Source organism: Stegostoma tigrinum, chromosome 11 (genome assembly GCF_030684315.1).
Source record: "Stegostoma tigrinum isolate sSteTig4 chromosome 11, sSteTig4.hap1, whole genome shotgun sequence".
NCBI classification, from domain to species: domain Eukaryota; kingdom Metazoa; phylum Chordata; class Chondrichthyes; order Orectolobiformes; family Stegostomatidae; genus Stegostoma; species Stegostoma tigrinum.
The window spans coordinates 12,914,845-12,934,082 of record NC_081364.1 but is presented as its reverse complement, the minus strand read 5'-3'; the positions used below and the strand labels follow the sequence as shown (position 1 = coordinate 12,934,082).

General features: G+C 43.2%; 1 protein-coding gene and 1 long non-coding RNA gene across 2 annotated transcripts in view; one reads left to right on the top strand and one right to left on the bottom strand.

Moving 5' to 3' along the window:
- Positions 1–16,065, bottom strand: part of LOC125460191 (uncharacterized) — a 56,805-nt gene extending 40,740 nt beyond the window's left edge. Inside the window, exon 1 of the long non-coding RNA XR_007249212.2 lies at positions 15,983–16,065. This is a non-coding gene — a long non-coding RNA (uncharacterized LOC125460191). The remainder of the gene's footprint in view (positions 1–15,982) is intronic.
- Positions 5,044–19,238, top strand: part of uba1 (ubiquitin-like modifier activating enzyme 1) — a 296,167-nt gene continuing 281,972 nt past the window's right edge. The window contains exons 1-2 of the mRNA XM_048547326.2: positions 5,044–5,160; positions 8,344–8,402. Coding sequence (XP_048403283.1) covers positions 8,347–8,402 — 56 coding nt within the window. The 5' untranslated portion in view covers positions 5,044–5,160; positions 8,344–8,346. The remainder of the gene's footprint in view (positions 5,161–8,343; positions 8,403–19,238) is intronic.

Genomic DNA, 19,238 nt, shown 5'->3' with positions numbered 1-19,238 from the left:
CATGTCAATTTAGATATCAGCAGAGAGCATTTTGAAAAATACAGGAGACAAATCTGCGAGGGATGGTTCAATGCAATAAAATGGAAATATTGAATGAGATGATATGCCCCGATGACAGTGCACTGTACACCTTTAAATTCCTGTGGTGTGTCTTCAAATCCCTTAATAGACTCATCATTTCCGTACTCAGGTCCAGGCCTACATCCCTCTGAACGTGGCCTACACCAAATTCCAAGCTCCCTGTATCCCTCAATTTTCGTCACTCCCGGCCACTCGCAGCTGTGCCTTCACTTATCTGGGTCCTAAATTCTGGAATTCCCTCCTTAGTATTTCCCATCTCAATCCTTGAAGTAACTCCCAGCAATGGACCATAATCCCAAAACTAGTCCCACCTGCCTGTGCTTAGCCCAAACATTTCTTATTCATGTCCTTAACCACTCATCTTTTATACATTGTAACTTTACCCCATCCACTGCATCCTCTGGAAGGTCATTCCACACACAAACCATTCTCTCTGTAAAACCAAATTGCCCCTTGTCTCTTAAAATCCCTGGCCCTAGGGAAAAGACACTTGTCATTCACCTTATCCACATCCCTCATGATTTTATAAACTTCTAATTAAAAGGTTACCCCTCAACCGCTTACACTTCAGTGAAAAAAATCCCAGCATATCCAGCCTGTCTCCATAACTCAAACCCTCCCTCCCCAGCAACATCCGGGTAAATCTCTTCTGAACTCTCTCCAGCTTAACAATATCCTTCCTATAACAGGGCAACTGGAACTGGTCACAGTATTCCAGAAGAGGTCTCAACAATGTCCTGTACAACCTCAACATAATGTGCCAACTCCTACTCTCAAAGGTCTAAGCAATGAAGACAAGTGTGCCAAACTCCTTCTTAACAACGCTGTCTATATGGGATGCAAACTTCAAAGAACCCTGAGGTCTCTCTGTTCTACAACGCTACCCAAGGTCCCACTTTTAATTGTATAATTTTTGCTTTTGTTTTATTTACCAAAATGCAATACCTCACATTTAACCAAATTAAACTCCATCTGCCACTCTTCAGCCCATTGGCTAATTGATCATGGCTTCTTTGTTATCTTCCATAATCTTCTTCACTGTTCTGCTGCACCATCAATCTTGGTGCCATCTATGTATAGGGATATCGGGATATTAACCCTTGAGCGGAGCTGCTGTTGTGGGAAGGGAGTCATTGAGAGAAGACACCGAGTCATCGACAGGGAGAGAGAGAGAGATCAGTGGCAGTCAATCTGCACATCTCTGCTGTGTGGACATTGGCAGGGCGCACGCGGCAGAAAGTTGAGTGTGAAATGTCAGGAAACTGCATTTCAAGGATAATAGCAGCTGGGCTCGACTTTTTTCTATCAGTTATTTTAAAATAAACACAGGGTGAAAGCATTCCCGTTTGACCCAAACCCTCTGCTATATGCTTCAAATAAGCTTTCCACACCAGCAAATGTGAATTCATTCGGAGTCTAAAATTTCAATTTCACTTTGTGCTCCTGAGATGCTGCTTGGCCTGCTGTGTTCATCCAGCCTCACATTTTATTATCTTGGAATCTCCAGCATCTGCAGTTCCCATTATCTCTTCACTTTCACTTTCTGTTTCCTCTCAGTCTGGGAGTTTTCAAATAAATTTGGACCTTAGTCTCTGACAATAAGCTCCGCCCCTTAAAGTGGCAATGACAACAACACTAACGAGAAAGGCAGATTCTGGAAGTCTGAAGCAAAAGACAGAAATTGCTGGAGAAACTCAGCAGGTCGGGCATTCTGAGATAACAAAGTGTAGAGCTGGATGAACACAGCAGGCCAAGCAGCATGAGAGGAGCAGGAAGGCTGACGTTTCTGGCGTAGACCCTTCATCAGATATGGGGGAGGGGAAGGGGATTCTGAAGTAAGTAGGGAGAGAGGGGGAGGCGGATAGAAAATGGATAAAGGAGAAGATAGGTGGAGAGGAGACAGACAGGTCAAAGAGGCAGTGATGGAGCCAGTAAAGGTGAGTGTAGGTGGGGAGGTAGGGAGGAGATAGGTCAGTCCAGGGAGGACAGACAGGTCAAGGGGGCGGGATGAGGTTAGTAGGTAGAAAATGGGGGTGGGGCTTGAGGTGGGAGGAGGGGATAGGTGAGAGGAAGGACAAGTTAGGGAGGCGGGGATGAGTTGGGCTGGTTTTGGGATGCGGTGGGGGGAGGGGGGATTTTGAAGCTTGTGAAGTCCACATTGATACCATTGGGCTGCAGGGTTCCCAGTGGGATATGAGTTGCCGTTCCTGCAACCTTCGAGTAGCAACGTTGTGGCACTGCAGGAGGCCCATGATGGACATGTCATCTGCGGAATGGGAGGGGGAGTTGAAATGGTTCGCAACTGGGAGGTGCAGTTATTTAGTGTGAACCGAGTGGAGGTGTTCTGCATAGCCTCTGTGCAGAGAAAGCAGAGTTAACATTCGGAATCCAGTGTCACTTCTTCAGAAAACAACTTGTGTTGCAAATCATTGAATGCCCTGTCTCTTTTATGTACAGTGCCATGATGTGGAGGTGCCGGTGATGGACTGGGGTGGACAAGGTCAGAAATAACACGCCAAGTTGGATTATAACCTGATATCGTGTTTCTTACACTGATCTAGAACATGAATAAAACTGCAATAGCTGTTACTATGTAAACAGCGGCAGCTCAACATGCTGCACAGTTCAAAAATACTAGTTAAAATGTCTGTGCTGCAAACAGGCCAGCATTTTTAATTGTTCAGATGCATTAATATACACTTCCAGAGCAGGGGCGACTCAAGCCCAGGCCTTTTGGCTCAGAGGTAGAGACACTACCACGGCACAACAAGAAGATCTTGTGGACATAAGAGAAAGAAGTGAATTTAATATAAAATATCAACTCAGCTCATTGAATGGTTGGGGCCGTTGAAAGGACTATGTAGCCCATTCCTGCTGTAATTTCTTACATTCTTAACCTCATAAGTCAGAGTTTCTTTCAAATCTCTAGCTTACTGGTTATTAAAGTGAATTTTATTTTTCATTCTTAGTCTGGGTATACTGCTGGCTAAAACAGCATTTATTGGTTGTCCCTAATTATCCAGAGGGCAGTTAAGAGTCAACCACATCGCTGTGGGTTTGGAGTCACATGTGGGCCAGACCAGGTGAGGATGGCTGTTTCCAACCCTAAAGGACATTCGTGAACCAGAAGGTGGGGTTTTCCAACAATCAATAATGGTCATCATTAGACTTCAGCTTCGCAAGCTTTATTGCTTTCAAATGCCCCCATCTGCTATGGTTGGATTTGAACACAGTAGTTTCTCACATTTCACAAACATTCTTACATATGTTATTGCCATGTCTGGCAAATGTGAAAGCCATTTTCCACCTTCCAAGGCTGACAAGTGGAAATGATATAAACAAGCAGGTACCTGGATGATGTTACTTGAACACAGGATAATTGTCAGATCACGATGAGGACTCCTCGATTTCATGAACCATGATTTATAGACATGGCCTCAGTTTAAGTGTGTCACCTCAAGGACAATAATGCAACAATTCATGAATTGGAATATGAGCCTAGCTTGTTCCCTTCAGTGGATTTTGGTTACCCCTCCTCTTCTAAATCATGACATCTTCCAATCTCAGGGAAATAAGAACATGGGGACAGGCCATTCAGTTTTGTCAGTCTGCATCCATATTTATCCCCAGAAAGTTGCACGGTGGCTCAGTGGTTAGCACTGCTCCCTCACAGTGCCAGGGACCTGGGTTTGATTCCACCCTCAGGTGACTGTCTGTGTGGAGTTTTACATGTTCTCCCCGTGTCTGTGTGGGTTTCCTCTGGGTGCTCCTGTTTCCTCCCACAGTCCAAGGATGTGCAGGCTAGGTGGATTGGCCAGGCTAAATTGCCCGTAATGTTCAGGGATGTGTAGGTTAAGTGGATTATAGGGGGATAGGTCTGGGTGGGATTCTCTGAAGGTCAGTGTAGGCTTGTTGGGCTGAAGGGCTTACTTCCACACTGTAGGGATTCTATGATTCAAAATTGTCTCTTATTTATTTTGTAGTCTGGACCTCAGCCACCTTGTTCCTCACCCTTCATTCACCTATTCAATGTCACCTGGAATTTTAGCATGTGGCCTGATTTTAACCTGACTGCTAACCAGCCATACTGAATTGAATACAACACCACCCCCAAAAAAACTCACATTATGTCCCATTGCCTCCGATTCAAACAGATGAAAGCTCAGGCTTTCATTTCTACCTGAATCACTGTCCCTGAAGTAAAATCTACAATTTCCCAATAACGTGTGTAAAGAAGTCTCACCTGCCGATTGTTTTACAGAGGGCTTTTCATTTTGTATATAAAGGCATAGAGATGTACCGCACAGAAACAGGCCTTTTGGTCCAACTCAACCATGCTGACCAGTTAACATAAATTAACCTAGTCCCATTTGCCAGCAAATGGCCCATGTCCTTTTAAACCTTTTGTGATGAAGGGTCTAGGCCCAAAACATCAGCCTTCCTGCTCCTAAGATACTGCTTGACCTGCTGTGTTCATCCAGCTCTACACCTTGCTATCTCCGATTCTCCAGCATCTGCAGTTCCTACTATCGTTCCCCTTTTAAAACTTTCCAAAAGCCTTTTAAATGCTGTAACTGTACTAGCCTCCATCACTTCCTCTGGCAGCTCATTTCATACATGGACCACTCTCTGCTTGGAAAAGTTAGCCCTTCGGTCCCTTTTAAACCGTTCCCCTCTCACCTTAAACCTATGTCCTCAGGTTTTGGACTGCCCTGCCCTGTGAAAAAGACCTTGGCTTTTCGCCCCATCCATGCCCCTCATGACTTTATAAGCCTCTAATGCATGGACCCCTTCAGTCTAGACCCCTCATCAATTGTTGGGAACAGTCTGTTTCTAACCGGTCGGTTCCGGGTCCTGCCGTTATACGCCCCAGCCTCGTCCGGTCTGAACGAGGACGCTGTCAGGAGTTGAAATGTGTTGCCCTTTTAAAGAGATCAGAATTTGGCAGGAAGCTTTTTGTTTCCTTTCTGTTGCTCGCTCTCCCAGATCAAGCGCAGGCAGTGTCATTCAGTTGATCGGAGCAATTTGTATCGCTGCCGGACAGAAGCACCTTCCTCAGGGACAAGAGAGTAAACTAAGGTGCGTTAGCGTTCGCGATATGTTGGTATAGCCATCAAAATCCGTGTTATAGTAAAATGCTGTAGAACAGTGCCCCAGGCAATTACTGAGGATGGTAAGCTCAGGTTATCATTGCTCCACTGAAACTGACTTTACAATCTACCAGCTGACCAAAGATATATTTTTGAGTTTTCAAATTTGGAACCAGAATTTTGCCTTTACGAATGAAAGCTTCTTCCTATTGCACTGAGGCGAAAGGCAATCTGTTGTTGTAGGAGTGAGTGACTTTATTTTACAAAGAGAAACTGCCTGTTGAAATTTGGTTGTTGAGCTTCCGTGGATTTATTGGAAATGAGATAACTGGACCGTCTGCAAATTTCTTCAGTTTAACAAATGAATGAAATTGACAAATTGTTTTGCTTCCCCCCACTCCCTTTTCCCATTTTGATTGATCATTCTGACAACGTGGACGGGAAGTTACACTTGAATTTGTTGACTTTGTGATGTATGCCCGCAGAATTGTTGCAATACCGAAAGAGACCATTCGACCCATCGTGTCAAAGAAGGAAAGCGAAATAAAGTGTAAAGGGGATTTTTTTTGTTAATTCCCCGTGAGTTTTAATGAAGTTGCTGCCAACTCGCATCTGAACCCTGTATGTTCCTCTGTTAGACCTTCAAATATTAATTGTGTTGAGGTGTTGTATGTAGTGCCAGAAATACAGATTTGCTATCCGACCGCCACCAATGCTCTTCACAATATGATTGTCAACTCTGATTGGATGCATTTGAGTCGAAGATTGATTGCTGATCAAAGCAAGGCCATTCAGCCCCTAGCATCCCTGATAGCTGTCTGTCGAAGCTACGCAGGGGGTCGCTTTCCTTATTGCGCTGAAAATACCTTCTCAGCATTATTATTCAATTCCCTCTTGAAAACTATGGTCGAATTCTCCTTTATACCCTCATACAGTATGTTCCTGATCCTTGCAACATTTTAAAAATTTTAAATTTCCCTTATTTCGGCAAAGCAGCTGGCTGGGACACCTTAGAAGATTTCCATTCATCTAGCACTCTCCCCCATCTCAGGACACCCAAAAGCTCATGTTACCTTTTATGATGCCAGACCACACCACCAAATTTATATTATGATCTGTGAGGGACTAGTGACTTTTTTAAAGTTGACATAGTTTCACATCCCAGGTATTTCCCAGAGAATAATGTCATAAGATTCCATGGTTTTAAACAGATAATGATAATCTTTACTATACAATGCAATGTACATATACGCACATATAAATTATATTCTAACATCCAGAATTAACGGGAGCCAAATGTGGGTAACAAATTGTGATTGATTGCCCTACAGAGCATGTCAAATTTCAGAAGCAATAAAGACATATCCCATGGATTTCTCAGCTATCCCTCCCTCCAAAAGCTTAATGACACAATGGATCATCAAATTTAATTTTAAAAATATCACAAGTGATTTCAATTCTTCACTTTTCACAATCTGGTCTGGAAAGTCCCTTAAGACCCGTTATGTCACAGACACTTCTGTTGACTGCTATGTTTTTATATTCACCTTCCTTTGAAGGGTCTGTGCTTCTCTAGATTGTGCAAACTGCACTCCGGCACAGCATTTACTTGCAGGCATAGATCCAGCTTTTCACCACCAACTGACTTTATCAAGCTAGTACTACACTTGTGTATTATCATGAGCTCTAGTCTTGTTTGATTGCGTCATGCTAATGCTGCTTTCAGGTTTTCCAATACCAACTCTCAATGGAACTTAATCATTAATATCTTGCAGACTTCTCTAAAACCCCACATTCTCTAAGCCTTCCTTAAGTCCCAACTCAACAGATCTATCCAATGCTCTTAAAACTTCTCATTGATCGTCCTACACAGAACCAGTATAGTTCAGTTGCCTTCCAGCATTTGACTGGGGTGCTGATGGGAGGATAGAATGCACAAATCACCAGAGCCAGAATTAGAGTATGATGCATTTGCTAATCCTCATGCACTTTTCTCTTTATACAACAACTGAACATGGACTGGAGGGTTGCCATCCTAAACACCTCCATTCAGTCTGAAAGCATGACCCTCGCTTCCAATACCCTGTCATTTTAGTTCTCAGCTCTCCCTCCAACTTTGGCCACTCTTTCCCTGGCCTCCTGAACTGTTCCAATGAAGCTCAACAGAAGCTCCAGAGGCCTCATATTCTAGCTTGGGTGTTTTACAGCCTTATGAACAGGGGGTGGAGTAAAATAATGTCCGATCACGATCACTGTCCCCATTGCTTTGGACAGCAAGGTCGTAGCTCTGATTCTGATTTAACTTCCTCATATTCCTTCTGGCTTGAGTGTCACCATCTTATTTTGCCTCATACCTTTATCCCTTTTGTTACATCCTTCTAGCATCCCATCACACCCCTTTCCTCTTGTGCTTTCCTCACTACCATCTTCCACAGTTTCTGTACTTACTTAAAACCTGTTATTTCTCAAAACTTCCCAGGTCTGATTTAAAAAGTCATGGCCTGAAACATTAGCTGTGTTTCTCTCTGTACAAAACCTCGAGGGGACTTGCTGTGTACTTTCACTTTTAATTGTAGATTTTAAGCATTTGCAAGATTTTGCTTTCAGTTTAAAGGTAAGGTAACCTGGGATATGTAAAACTTATATTATTCATTCACAGGATGAGGGCATCGCTGGCTAGGCAGCATTTATTGCCCATCCCTAATAGCCCAGAGGGCAGTTATGAGTCAACCACATTGCTGTGGGTCTGGAGTCACATGTACGCCAGACTAGGTAAAGATGGAAGTTTCCTTCCCTGAAGGAGATTAGTGAGCTAGATGGGATTTTCTCCAACCATTAGCAATGGATTTAAGGTCATCATTAGACCTTTAATTCCAGATATTTGTTGAATTCAGATTCCACCATCTTCCATGGTGGGATTCAAACCCAGGTCCCCAGAACATCACCTGGGTGTCTGGATTAACAGTCTAGCAATATCACCACTAGGCCATTGCCACCCCATAATGGGACTTCCTAAGTTCATCTTTTTATCCATTGAGCCTCTCACTCCTGTATATAGTTATCTCATTAGGTATGACGTGAATGCAACTTTCCCGATTTCCTTCATGAGAAAGTTGATTTCAGTTTAAATTTCACATTTGATAGAATCTATCTTTATTTTCTTAAACTGCAGACCATGGATCCAAACGAAAGTTCCACAGAGATTGATGAAGGCCTCTACTCCAGGCAACTGTAAGTATAATTGGAAGTGTAGCAAATTGCTGTGGTCACAAGAAAGTCACTGACAGAAGGGCAGGATTAATAGAGGTGAGAAAGATAAGTCAAATAGACAAAGAAGACTGATCTTGTGAGAGTCATCACTTTATAACTGTTTGACGTTACCAACAGTTTCCAATTAGGACTAGTATTTTGTAGTAACTAAACAAGTTGTTTCTTTATTAAGTTCTGGACTGTTGCAAGTACATCACAGTTGGATTCTGCAACACAATTCCAGAAATAACGGAAAAATTTATTTATTCAAAACAGAATGCATTACTTGTCACCAGAAGGAGTTGCGGAAGCCAATAGTGTAGACACATCAAGTGGAAAGTTAGGAAAGCGTATGATGAAGAAGATGATTTTAAAGATATAGAAGGATAAGAGGAACTTTTCATGAATGTAAACATTGGCAGGATGAATGGCCTCTTTCTACTCTTTTTGCTGTACGTAAAACAGTCTCTTCTAATTCAGAGAGCTGACCTTTGGTCACTCAATAGTTTAACTTAACACTTGAGGATGCCACATCTCCCAGGATTTTTGCAGGTGCTTTAGGGTTGGTATTCTGTGACTTTGTCCATTTTACCATGGAGACCATGAACAAGCAGCTGAGGATGGTACTCTTGATCACAGGTTTGATGAAGCAACAATCATGTCTTGAATAGAGAGGTCGAAGTAGGACACAGTCCAGATTTCCCGCAGTGAGATAAATGTGAATACAGTGAGGGTAGGGTTGGTATGGGGCATGAATGAATATTTTGTCTTTGTTTAAAGACCAGGCAGCAGGCAAGGACACTGAGAAAGCTCTTTGAAGGTTCGAGATGGAAGGACTTGCTATGAAAAAGGAGGTCCAGGAGGTGGGTTCAGAGCAGAATAAAAGAAGTGGAGAATGTGGAGGTGACTATTAGGGGTGGAAGCTGCAGAGAGATATACCTCAGCCCAATCGAGCGGATTTCTGGACAGGACCAAGCTTTGGCTGAAATTTAACAACACAGTGGGAACAATGGACGTGTCAATTGCTCAAATAATAACAACGATTGGGGAAGGACCGTAAGCAATGAGCAGCAGCTAAGAGATGCAGCAGCTGACTCCTTATGGCGTAGAAACACAGCCATTACTGTCTGGATCTAAGTTTGAGCATTTGGGTAATGAATTTTAAGAAGGCCTAGAACTCATTGAGGAACACAGGGACCAATGCTGTGGGGGCGGGGGGGGTTAAACCAGCTGTTAACTGCTTGGTAGGGATAAATTGTACCAAGGTACAGAACTAGGGAGTGTAAACTCTGGAGAAGTGGGCCTCATGACAAAGAAAGAAGCCTGTATCTTCAGACAGTTCTTGACCTTGCTGTCCAGCTCCACACTTTGTTGTCTCATTGACCAGTCTGTCTTGAACCCAAAGTCTCAGGTGTAGCATGATAAACAACAGTGGAAAAGTGTGGAGACTCTTATGACAAACTCTACCTAACAGATATAGATGGCAGTTGAGCATGAGAGGCAGGGCTCCATTCTATGAATTTGAATTGGGGAAGCTACCCACGGGAACAGACAGACTGCCTGACCATTGCTCGCTTTTTGCTTGTAGGAGGATTGCCATTTGATGGCCCATGAAATATTCCCACCTCAGATAGATCAGAAGTCACATGAAAGCTGAGCCTGTTCCTATGGCTGGTTTCCCAGGCACAAAGGTGATTGAGGGAATTTGGATAAAGGTGTACAAGATTAGCCTCTGATTTCTCTCCACAGATGTTGCCAGACTTGCTGAGCTTTTGCAGCAATTTCTGTTTTAGTATACAATTAGGACAGATTTAGAAATGGTAGGCATAGAAGAGCAGTTCTTATTCATTACTTGTACAAAGAAGAGAGGGTAAAGACTTAAGGTTTGAGGTAAGAAATGCAAGCAGATGTGGGGAGGCACGGTGACTGGTAATGGCCTGTGTGGAAGCAAAGGAAATCAATGGTTTCCGAAGAGTGTTAGTTAAGCACTGGAGAGAAATAAATATATAGGGCTCCAGAAATAGATTGGGAAAATGGGACTGATTATCTGGCTTTACTAATCAGTTAAGTGACCTTTTATTTGTGCAGTTATAGCCTTAACTCTATCTTCCCCACCAAAAATATACCCGAACTGGTGAAGTTGTAAGTAGTGCACAAGTGATACACACTGCATCGATTCAAAAGGATATCCTAATGTGGGACATTTAAAATAAAAATTGAAAATGCTTGAAATGTGTAACAGGTCAGTAAGAGGAGAGGATATTAGCTCATGGATTTCAAGTGAGCCACTTCATCCACACAGTGTATTTTTAAAAATGTACTTGGATGAAGCTTTTTGGTGCATGTTCAGTATCCAGGCTGAGTCGTCAGATTTGCTCTGCACTTTTGTGGTATTTCTTCGAGCCGGGTATTGTTTGACAAAACCCTGTTTTTAAAATGGGTTCTTTGTTTTTAGCAAATGATGATATTATTCCATTGTGGTGTGGTACCCTTAGCCGAGAACATAGATCAGAGAACTGTACAGCACGGTACAGGCCCTTCAGCTCGTGATGTTGTGCCGAACCTTAACCCTAAACCTATGGTCTATCTAACCTCCACCCCTACCTTATACTATCATCCATATGCCTATCTAATTGCTGTTTAAATGCCCCTAATGTGGCTGACTCCACTACCCTCTCCAGCAATGCATTCCACACCCTGACCACTCTCTGAGTAAAGAACCTACTTCTGACATTTCCCCTATATCTACCTCCTTTCACTTTAAAACTATGCCCCCTCGTAATAGCTACCTCCACCTAGGAAAAAGCCTCTGGCTGTCCACTCTATATCTCTGATCATGTTGTACGCCTCTATCAAGCCACCTCTCATCCTCCTTTGTTCTAAAGAGAAAAGCCCTGGTTCTATGAACCTTTCCTTGTAAGACCTTCCCTCTATTCCAGGCTACATCCTGGTAAATCTCCTTTTCCAACACTTCCACATCTTTCCTGTAATGAGGCGACCAGATCTGGACACAATACTCCAGATGTGGCCCAACCGCATTTGTATAGCTGGAGCATAACTTCACGACTCTTGGACTCAGTCCCTCTATTAATGAAAGCTAACACACCATACACCTTCTTAACAACTCTATCCACCTAGGTGCCACCTTCTAGGGAACTGTGGGCATGAACCCCAAGATCCCACTGCTTCTCCAGACTGCCAGGAATCTTTCCGTTAACCCGGTATTTTGTTTTTAATTTTGTCCTTCCAGAATGAATCACCTCACATTTTTCAGGGTTAATCTCCATCTGCCACTTCTCAGCCCAGGTCTGCATCCTAACAATGTCCTTTTGTAACCTAGAACAGCTCTCTGCGCTATCCACAACTCGACCCACCTTCGTATCATCCGCGAACCTTCCACTCCTACATTCAAATCACAAATAGAAGAGGACCCAGAGCAGATCCTTGTGGTACACCACTCGTAACTGAGCACCATTTTGAATATTTTCCATCCACTACCACCCTTTGTCTTCTAAGGGTCAGCCAATTCTGAATCCAGTCTGCCATATTTTCCCCTACCCCATGCCTCCTTACTTTCTGCATGAGCCTACAAATGGGTAACCTTATCAAACGCCTTACTTAAATCCATGTATACCACATCCACTGCTCTACCTTCATCCATGTGTTTGGTCACCTCTTCAACGAATTCAATAACGTTTGTGAGGCATGATCTATCTCTCACAAATCCATGCTGATATGATTAATCAAACTGTGCCTATCCGAGTGATCATATCTCTCAGATCCCTTTCCAATAATTTTCCCAGCACTGACATAAGACTAACTGGCCTGTAATTTCCGGGGTTATCCATATTCCCTTTTCTGAACAAGGGAATGACGTTTGCCACTGTCAAATCTTCCGGCATTATACCCGTGGACAGTGAAGATGAAAAGATCATCACCAAAGGCCCTGCAATCTCTTCCCTCACTTCCCGTAGAATCCTTGGATAAATCTCATCACGCCTCAGGAACTTATCTATCTTGACGTTCCTCAAAATTCCTAGTACATCTTCCTTTCTAACATCAACCTCCTCTAGACCACCAGCCTGTTTCACACTGTCCTCCCTTACAGCTAGGTCCCTCTCAGTTGTGAATACAAAAGAAAAGTATTCATTAAGGACCTCTGGCACAGTAAAGTGTTGAGCTGGATGAACACAGCAGGTCAGGCAGCATCAGAGGAGCAGGAAAGCTGACATTTCGGGTTGAGGCCCTTCTTCTGAACTTAAACAATCTCCACATTTTTATAGTGCTCTTCCCTGACAACATCTGTTCCCATTTTATGTTAGCCAGTTCATGCCTAACAGAATTATAATTACCCTTCCCTCAATTATAAACCTTACCTTGCTGTATGTACGTATCTTTTTGGATGACTATTGTAAAAGTAACAAGAGTTATGATTGCTACCACCAAAATGCACTCCTATCAACTGGTCTAACACTTGGCCCGGTTCATTGCCAAGCACCAGATCCAAAGTGGCCTCTCCTCATGTTTGTTTATCTACATACTGTGTCAGGAATCCTTCCTGAATGCACTGGACAAAATCCACTCCATCTAAACTATTACAACTAAGAAGTTTCCAATCAATATTTGGAAAGATGAAGTCATCCATGACTACAACTCCATGACTTCTGCACCTTTCCAGTATCTGCCTCCCAATCCGCTCCTCTACTTCTCTGCAACTGTTCGTGGGTCTGTAAAAAAAACCCCAACAAAGTGACTGCTCCTTTCTCGTTCCTGACCTCAACCCAAACTGACTTTGCAGACATATCATTCTCCAACTGCCGTTTAGTAGCTGCTATACTTGCCCTGACTAGCAATGCCACTCTGCCACCTCTTTAACCACCCTCCCTATTTCTTTTAAAGCATTTAAGTCCTGGAACTTCCAACAACCATTCCTGTCCCTGAGTTACCCAAGTTTCTGTAATGGCCACAACATCGTAGTTCCAAGTACTGACCCATGCTCTAAGTTCATCTGCCTTATTTCCGATATTTCTAGCATTGAAGTATACACACTTCAAATCATCCCTGTGTCCACAATTACTCTTCACCGACTGCATTTCTTTATTAACAGCCTCACTCCCTGTTGTATCTGCTGGAAGGCTGAATACCTCATCCTCTGAATTACAAATCTGGTTCCCCACCACCTGCCAATGTAGTTTAAACCATCCCGTACTGCTCCAGCAAACCTCCCTCCCAGGATATTTGTGCCCTTCTGGTTCAGGTGCAACCCGTCCTCACTGTACAGGTGCCACCTTCCCCAGAATGTGCTCCAATTATCCACATAATGGAAGCCCTCCCTGCTACACCAGCCCTGCAGCCACGTGTTTGGCTGCACTGTCTCCCCATTTCTTACCTCATTATCACGTGGCACTGTTTGTAATCCAGAGATAACTACCCTGTTTGTCCTGGACTTCAGCTTCCAATGTAACTCTCTGTACTCGTTTTTCACATTCTCTGTCCTTTTTCTGCCCATGTCATTGGTACTGATGTGTACCATGACTGTTGGTTGCTCACCCTCCCCCTTAAGGATCCTGAAGACATGATCCGAGACAGCACGGACCCTCGCACCCGGGAGGCAACATGCCATTCTTTCAGTTCATTCGCTTCGCAGAATCGCCTGTCTGTGCTCTTACTACTGAATCCCCCACTACAATTGCTCTCCTATTCTCCCCCCTTCCCTTCTTTGCCACAGGGTCAGGCTCAGTGCCAGAGACCTGTCTGCTATGGCCTTCTCCTGGTAGGACCCCCCCCTCCCCAGCAGTATCCAAAACAGAATACTTATTAGTGAGGGAAATGGCCACAGGGGATCCCTGCACTGCCTGCCTATTCCCTTTTCCCACCCTTACAGTCACCCAGCTACCTGTTTCCTGTACCTTGGGTGTGACCACCTCCCTGTAACTCCGCTCTATCACCCCCTCAGCCTCCCGAATGATCCGGAGTTCATCCAGCTCCAGCTCCAGTTCCCTAATGCGGTTTATGAGGAGCTGGAGTTGGGTGCACATCTCGCAGGCGAAGTCAGAGTGACACCAGCAGTGACCCTTAGCTCCCACATCCTGCAACAGGAGCATGCAACTTCCCTAGCTTCCATTCCCTCTCCTCTAGATTTCCAGAAGAATAAAACAAAACCTCACCTTACCCGACCCACCGCAGTCTTTTTTTTTGGTTTGAGGAGGGGGATAGGGTGGGAGACACTACACGTGTAGCATTTCGGGTTTAGCCAACGCCCGAATATTTAGCCAATTCCTGGCTCATGCTCTCACCACTGCCGCCACTGAAAGCAAGAAGGCCGCTGCTGCGCGAGGTAAGTTTTTCTAGGGAAACGCTTACCCTTCCAACTGCACCCTGGCTTGCACCCTCACCACTCCTCCTGCTGGAAGCAAGCCTAGCAGGTGATTCCCATTTATTCGTTGAAGACTCAAAAGAAATGCATAAAACAGCAGAAAATGTTGAAACTTGAACTGTTGTTGGCCGACTAAGGATAGAATGGAGACACTGCTATTAATGTATTAGGTATTAACTCCACACATAATGTACGGGACAAAACACTGATTGTGACCGTCCTGAAACATTTGTGATCTTGAGTCCTTTTGTCATCCTATCCCATTGTGAACACATGACCTCAATCATAGCTTCAGCATTTGCTACGGCTTTGTATTGGTGTTTTTGAGTCTGACTTCAGGCACCATGGATTTAAGTTCCACTATAGAGACTTGGACGTATAATCCAGGTAGACAATGCGCTACATTTCTGAGGTTGGGTTGCACTGCCATAGAAGTTAGAGGAGAGATGAGATGTTTAGCCAAGACCCCAATCCAAAACACCATGTTTCAAAGAAGAACAGTGTATGGCTCCCTATTGTCCTGGCCAAATTTGCTGAATCAGATTGTTTTGTCAATTATCCTTGATAAAATTCTCATTCTTTCTGATATTGGGAAATGGTATCAGCCTTGGCGTTTCATTGGGTATCAAATAAAACTAAAGTTTATAATCCTTTTATCTTTATACTCAAGATCAATTTTAAGGAACTTTGTAGAGATAGTAGAGATTTAATAGTATATTGGGAAAAATAATATGATTTCTAATAAATCAAATGGAGTTACTGCAAAGCCAGTTAAAAAAGTAAAAAGGGAGGGTGAGAAGGAAAATAGCAAAAATACAATTTATTAGTAAAAAGTTCTGTGGTTGGAATTTAATTCCCATTATGTGTGAATTCACCTTATACATATTAAAAAGTGGCTTGAGTAAATCCCTGAATTATTTTGAAATACCAAGTAATACAAAACTTAATTAAAATGCATGTTGTAATAGTTGAAACTGACTTTCACTTCGCTCTAAAGTATAATGCTTTGAACTTCAGGAATTCAGTCTGGATAAAAATACGTATCACAGGGACAGCCCAGAAATCTAATGGCAAATAGAATTTTCTTATTGCTCCTGACAATAAATTCTGAAGAAATATTGATGTGTAAAATGTTTTAAGGCATCTTGAGATGGCAAAGATTTTTTTTCTAAATGCACATTCTTACCTTATCTGTAACTACTCATTATTTCCAAAGTTCAGACAGCTTTATCCAGTAACCAAATAAGTTGCTTTCAACATTCAACAGCCCGTTGTACTCTGGGCCTGTCAATCATTAAACTAATACAGAATGATAAACCTGCCTCTTCATTTCATTTCTCCCATTTATATACCTTCTAATTACTATAGGAATCTCATGACGCGCATTTACACTTTTTTTGCATCATTTAATATCTTTCCATTGTCTCACTGAGCATACTCCATAGAACATTAGAGTCAGGTAGAGACCATTGATGCATTGGCCAAGCATTTCATTGTCACAGTAATGGTGAGGCTAACAGCACTCACTGCAACTTGCACAATAGCATCACACATTTGCATGGTTAAATATTAAAATACAAAATATACAGATAAGCCATTGGTTTCACAATATCTTGCCATCTACCTCACCACTGAGTGCCATTAAATAAAACACGTAAAGTATTACCAAGCTTTGTTTAAAGTTTGAACAAGGAATGTTGTCTCTCTAGTTTTCTGGTTTAAGTTGAAAACAATACTTGGTAGAACACAGAGAACAAAGAAGAATACAGCACAGGAACAGGCCCTTTGGCCCTCCAAGCCTTTGTCGACACATTTTACCCTTCCATAGTAAAGCTGTCTTCACTTACTGGATCTGTATCCCTCTATTGCCTTCCTATTCATGTATTTGTTCAGGTGTGTCTAGAATGCTCTGTCTGCTTCCACCATCTCCTCTGGCAGCACATTCCAGGCACTTACCCCACTTTGTGTGAAAAACATGCCTTGCACATCTCTTTTAAATTACCACCACCCCACCTTGAACCTGTGTCCCCCAGTAATTGACTCCTCCACCCTGGGAAATAGCCTCATACTTTCCACTCTAACCATGCCATTCACAATCTTATAAACTTCTATCAGGTCACCCCTCAACACCCCGCATTCCAGTGAAAACAAATCCAGTCTATCCAATCTTTCTTCATAACTAAAAGCTCCCATACCAGGCAACATCTTCGTAAGATAATAAAATGTGAGGCTGGATGAACACAGCAGGCCAAGCAGCATCTCAGGAGTACAAAAGCTGACGTTTCGGGCCTAGACCCTTCATCAGAGAGGGGGATGGGGAGAGGGAACTGGAATAAATAGGGAGAGAGGGGGAGGCGGACCGAAGATGGAGAGTAAAGAAGATAGGTGGAGAGGGTGTAGGTGGGGAGGTAGGGAGGGGATAGGTCAGTCCAGGGAAGACGGACAGGTCAAGGAGGTGGGATGAGGTTAGTAGGTAGCTGGGGGTGCAGCTTAGGGTGGGAGGAAGGGATGGGTGAGAGGAAGAGCCGGTTAGGGAGGCAGAGACAGGTTGGACTGGTTTTGGGATGCAGTGGGTGGGGGGGAAGAGCTGGGCTGGTTGTGTGGTGCAGTGGGGGGAGGGGACGAACTAGGCTGGTTTAGGGATGCAGTAGGGGAAGGGGAGATTTTGAAACTGGTGAAGTCCACATTGATACCATCTAGATAACATCTTCGTAAGCCTTTTCTGTACCCTTTCCAAAGCGTCCACTTCCTTCTGATAGTGTGGTGACCCAAACTGTGTGCAATATTCTGAGTGTGGCCTAACTAGTGTTCTATAATGCTGCAGCACAACTTGTCCATCCTTATACTCAGTACTTCTTCCAATGTACACAAGCATGCTATAAGCCATTTTTTACTACCCTATCTACCTGCGCTGCCACCTTTAGTGATCTGTGGACATACACACCCAGATCTATCTGCATACCAATATTCCCAAGGGTTTTGCCATTCACCATATAATTTTCACCTGTACTTGACCTTCCAAAATGCATCATGTCTCATTTGTCCAGATCAAACTCGATCTGCCATTTTTCTGCCCATGCTTCCAACTGATCTATATCCTGCTGTATTCTCTGACAATCCTCCTCACTATCTGTAACTCCATGAATTATTATATTGTCTGCAAACTCACTAATTAGTCCAACTACATTTTCCTCCAAATCATTTATTTGGATCACAAACAGCAGAGATCCCAGCACCAATCCCTGTGCAACATCACTGGTCACAACCCTCCGTTCTGAAAAACATCCTCCCACCGCTACCCTCTATCTCCTATGACTAAGACAGTTCTGTGTCCATCTTGCCAGCTCACCCCGACACCATGTGACTTCACCTTTTGTACCAGTCTGCCACGAGGAACCTTGTCAAAGGCTTTACTGAAGTTCATGTAAACAACATTAACCGCTTTTCCCTCATCAATCATCTTTGTCACCTCCTCAAAAAACTCAGTCAAGTTAGTGTGGCATGACCTCTCCCACACAAAACCATGCTATCACTAATAAGTCCCTTTGCTTCTAAATCCGTTTAGATCTTGCCCCAATTTTTTTTTTCCAATAATTTCCCTACTATTGATTAGAGACTCACAGACCTGTAATTTCCAGGATTATCCCTTGTGCTGTTCTTGAATGATGGGACAACATTGGCTATTCTCCAGACCCCTGGGACTTCACCTGTGGCCACAGAGGATACAAAGATGTTGTCAAAACTCCAGCAATTTGTTTTCCTGCCTCACTCAATATTCTGGAACAGATCCCATCAGGGACCTAGAAACTTATCTGCCTTAATGCATTTTAAGTCCAACAGCACTTCTTCCTTTTTAATAGCAGCTTGACTTAGAAACTTGACACTTCTTTCCCAGAGATCATCCTTCACCAATTCCTTCTCTTTGGTGAATACCAACACCAAGTATTCATTTAGGACCTCACCTACCTCTTCTGGCTTCCCACATAGATTTTCTCCTTTGTCCTTGAGTGAGCCAACCCTTTCCCTGGATACCTCTTGCTTTCTATCTATATGGAAAAAGCCTTGGAATTCTCCTTAATCCTGTTTGCTAGCAACTTTTCATGATCCCTTTTAGCCCTTCTAATTCCCTGTTTAAGTTCTTTCCTACTTCCCTTATATACTTCTAGGGCTTCATCACTTCCCACCCTCCTAGAACTTACATGCCCTTCTTTTTCCTTTCTGACTAACTGTTAGCCGTCAGTGATCATCAACTAGTGCATTCTCCATGGCAACACCTGGCCAATTAAGTTCTACTTGCTAAACTATAAGCACTATAAGTGTTTTGTTTTGCAAATTGTATTGCTAGGAGCAGGACAAAAAGTTTCTATAAGCTACATCTTTTTTCAGCAGTACACAAGTGTTGCACAGCTAAACAACTAATGGAAATTTTCTTTTAAACTTCA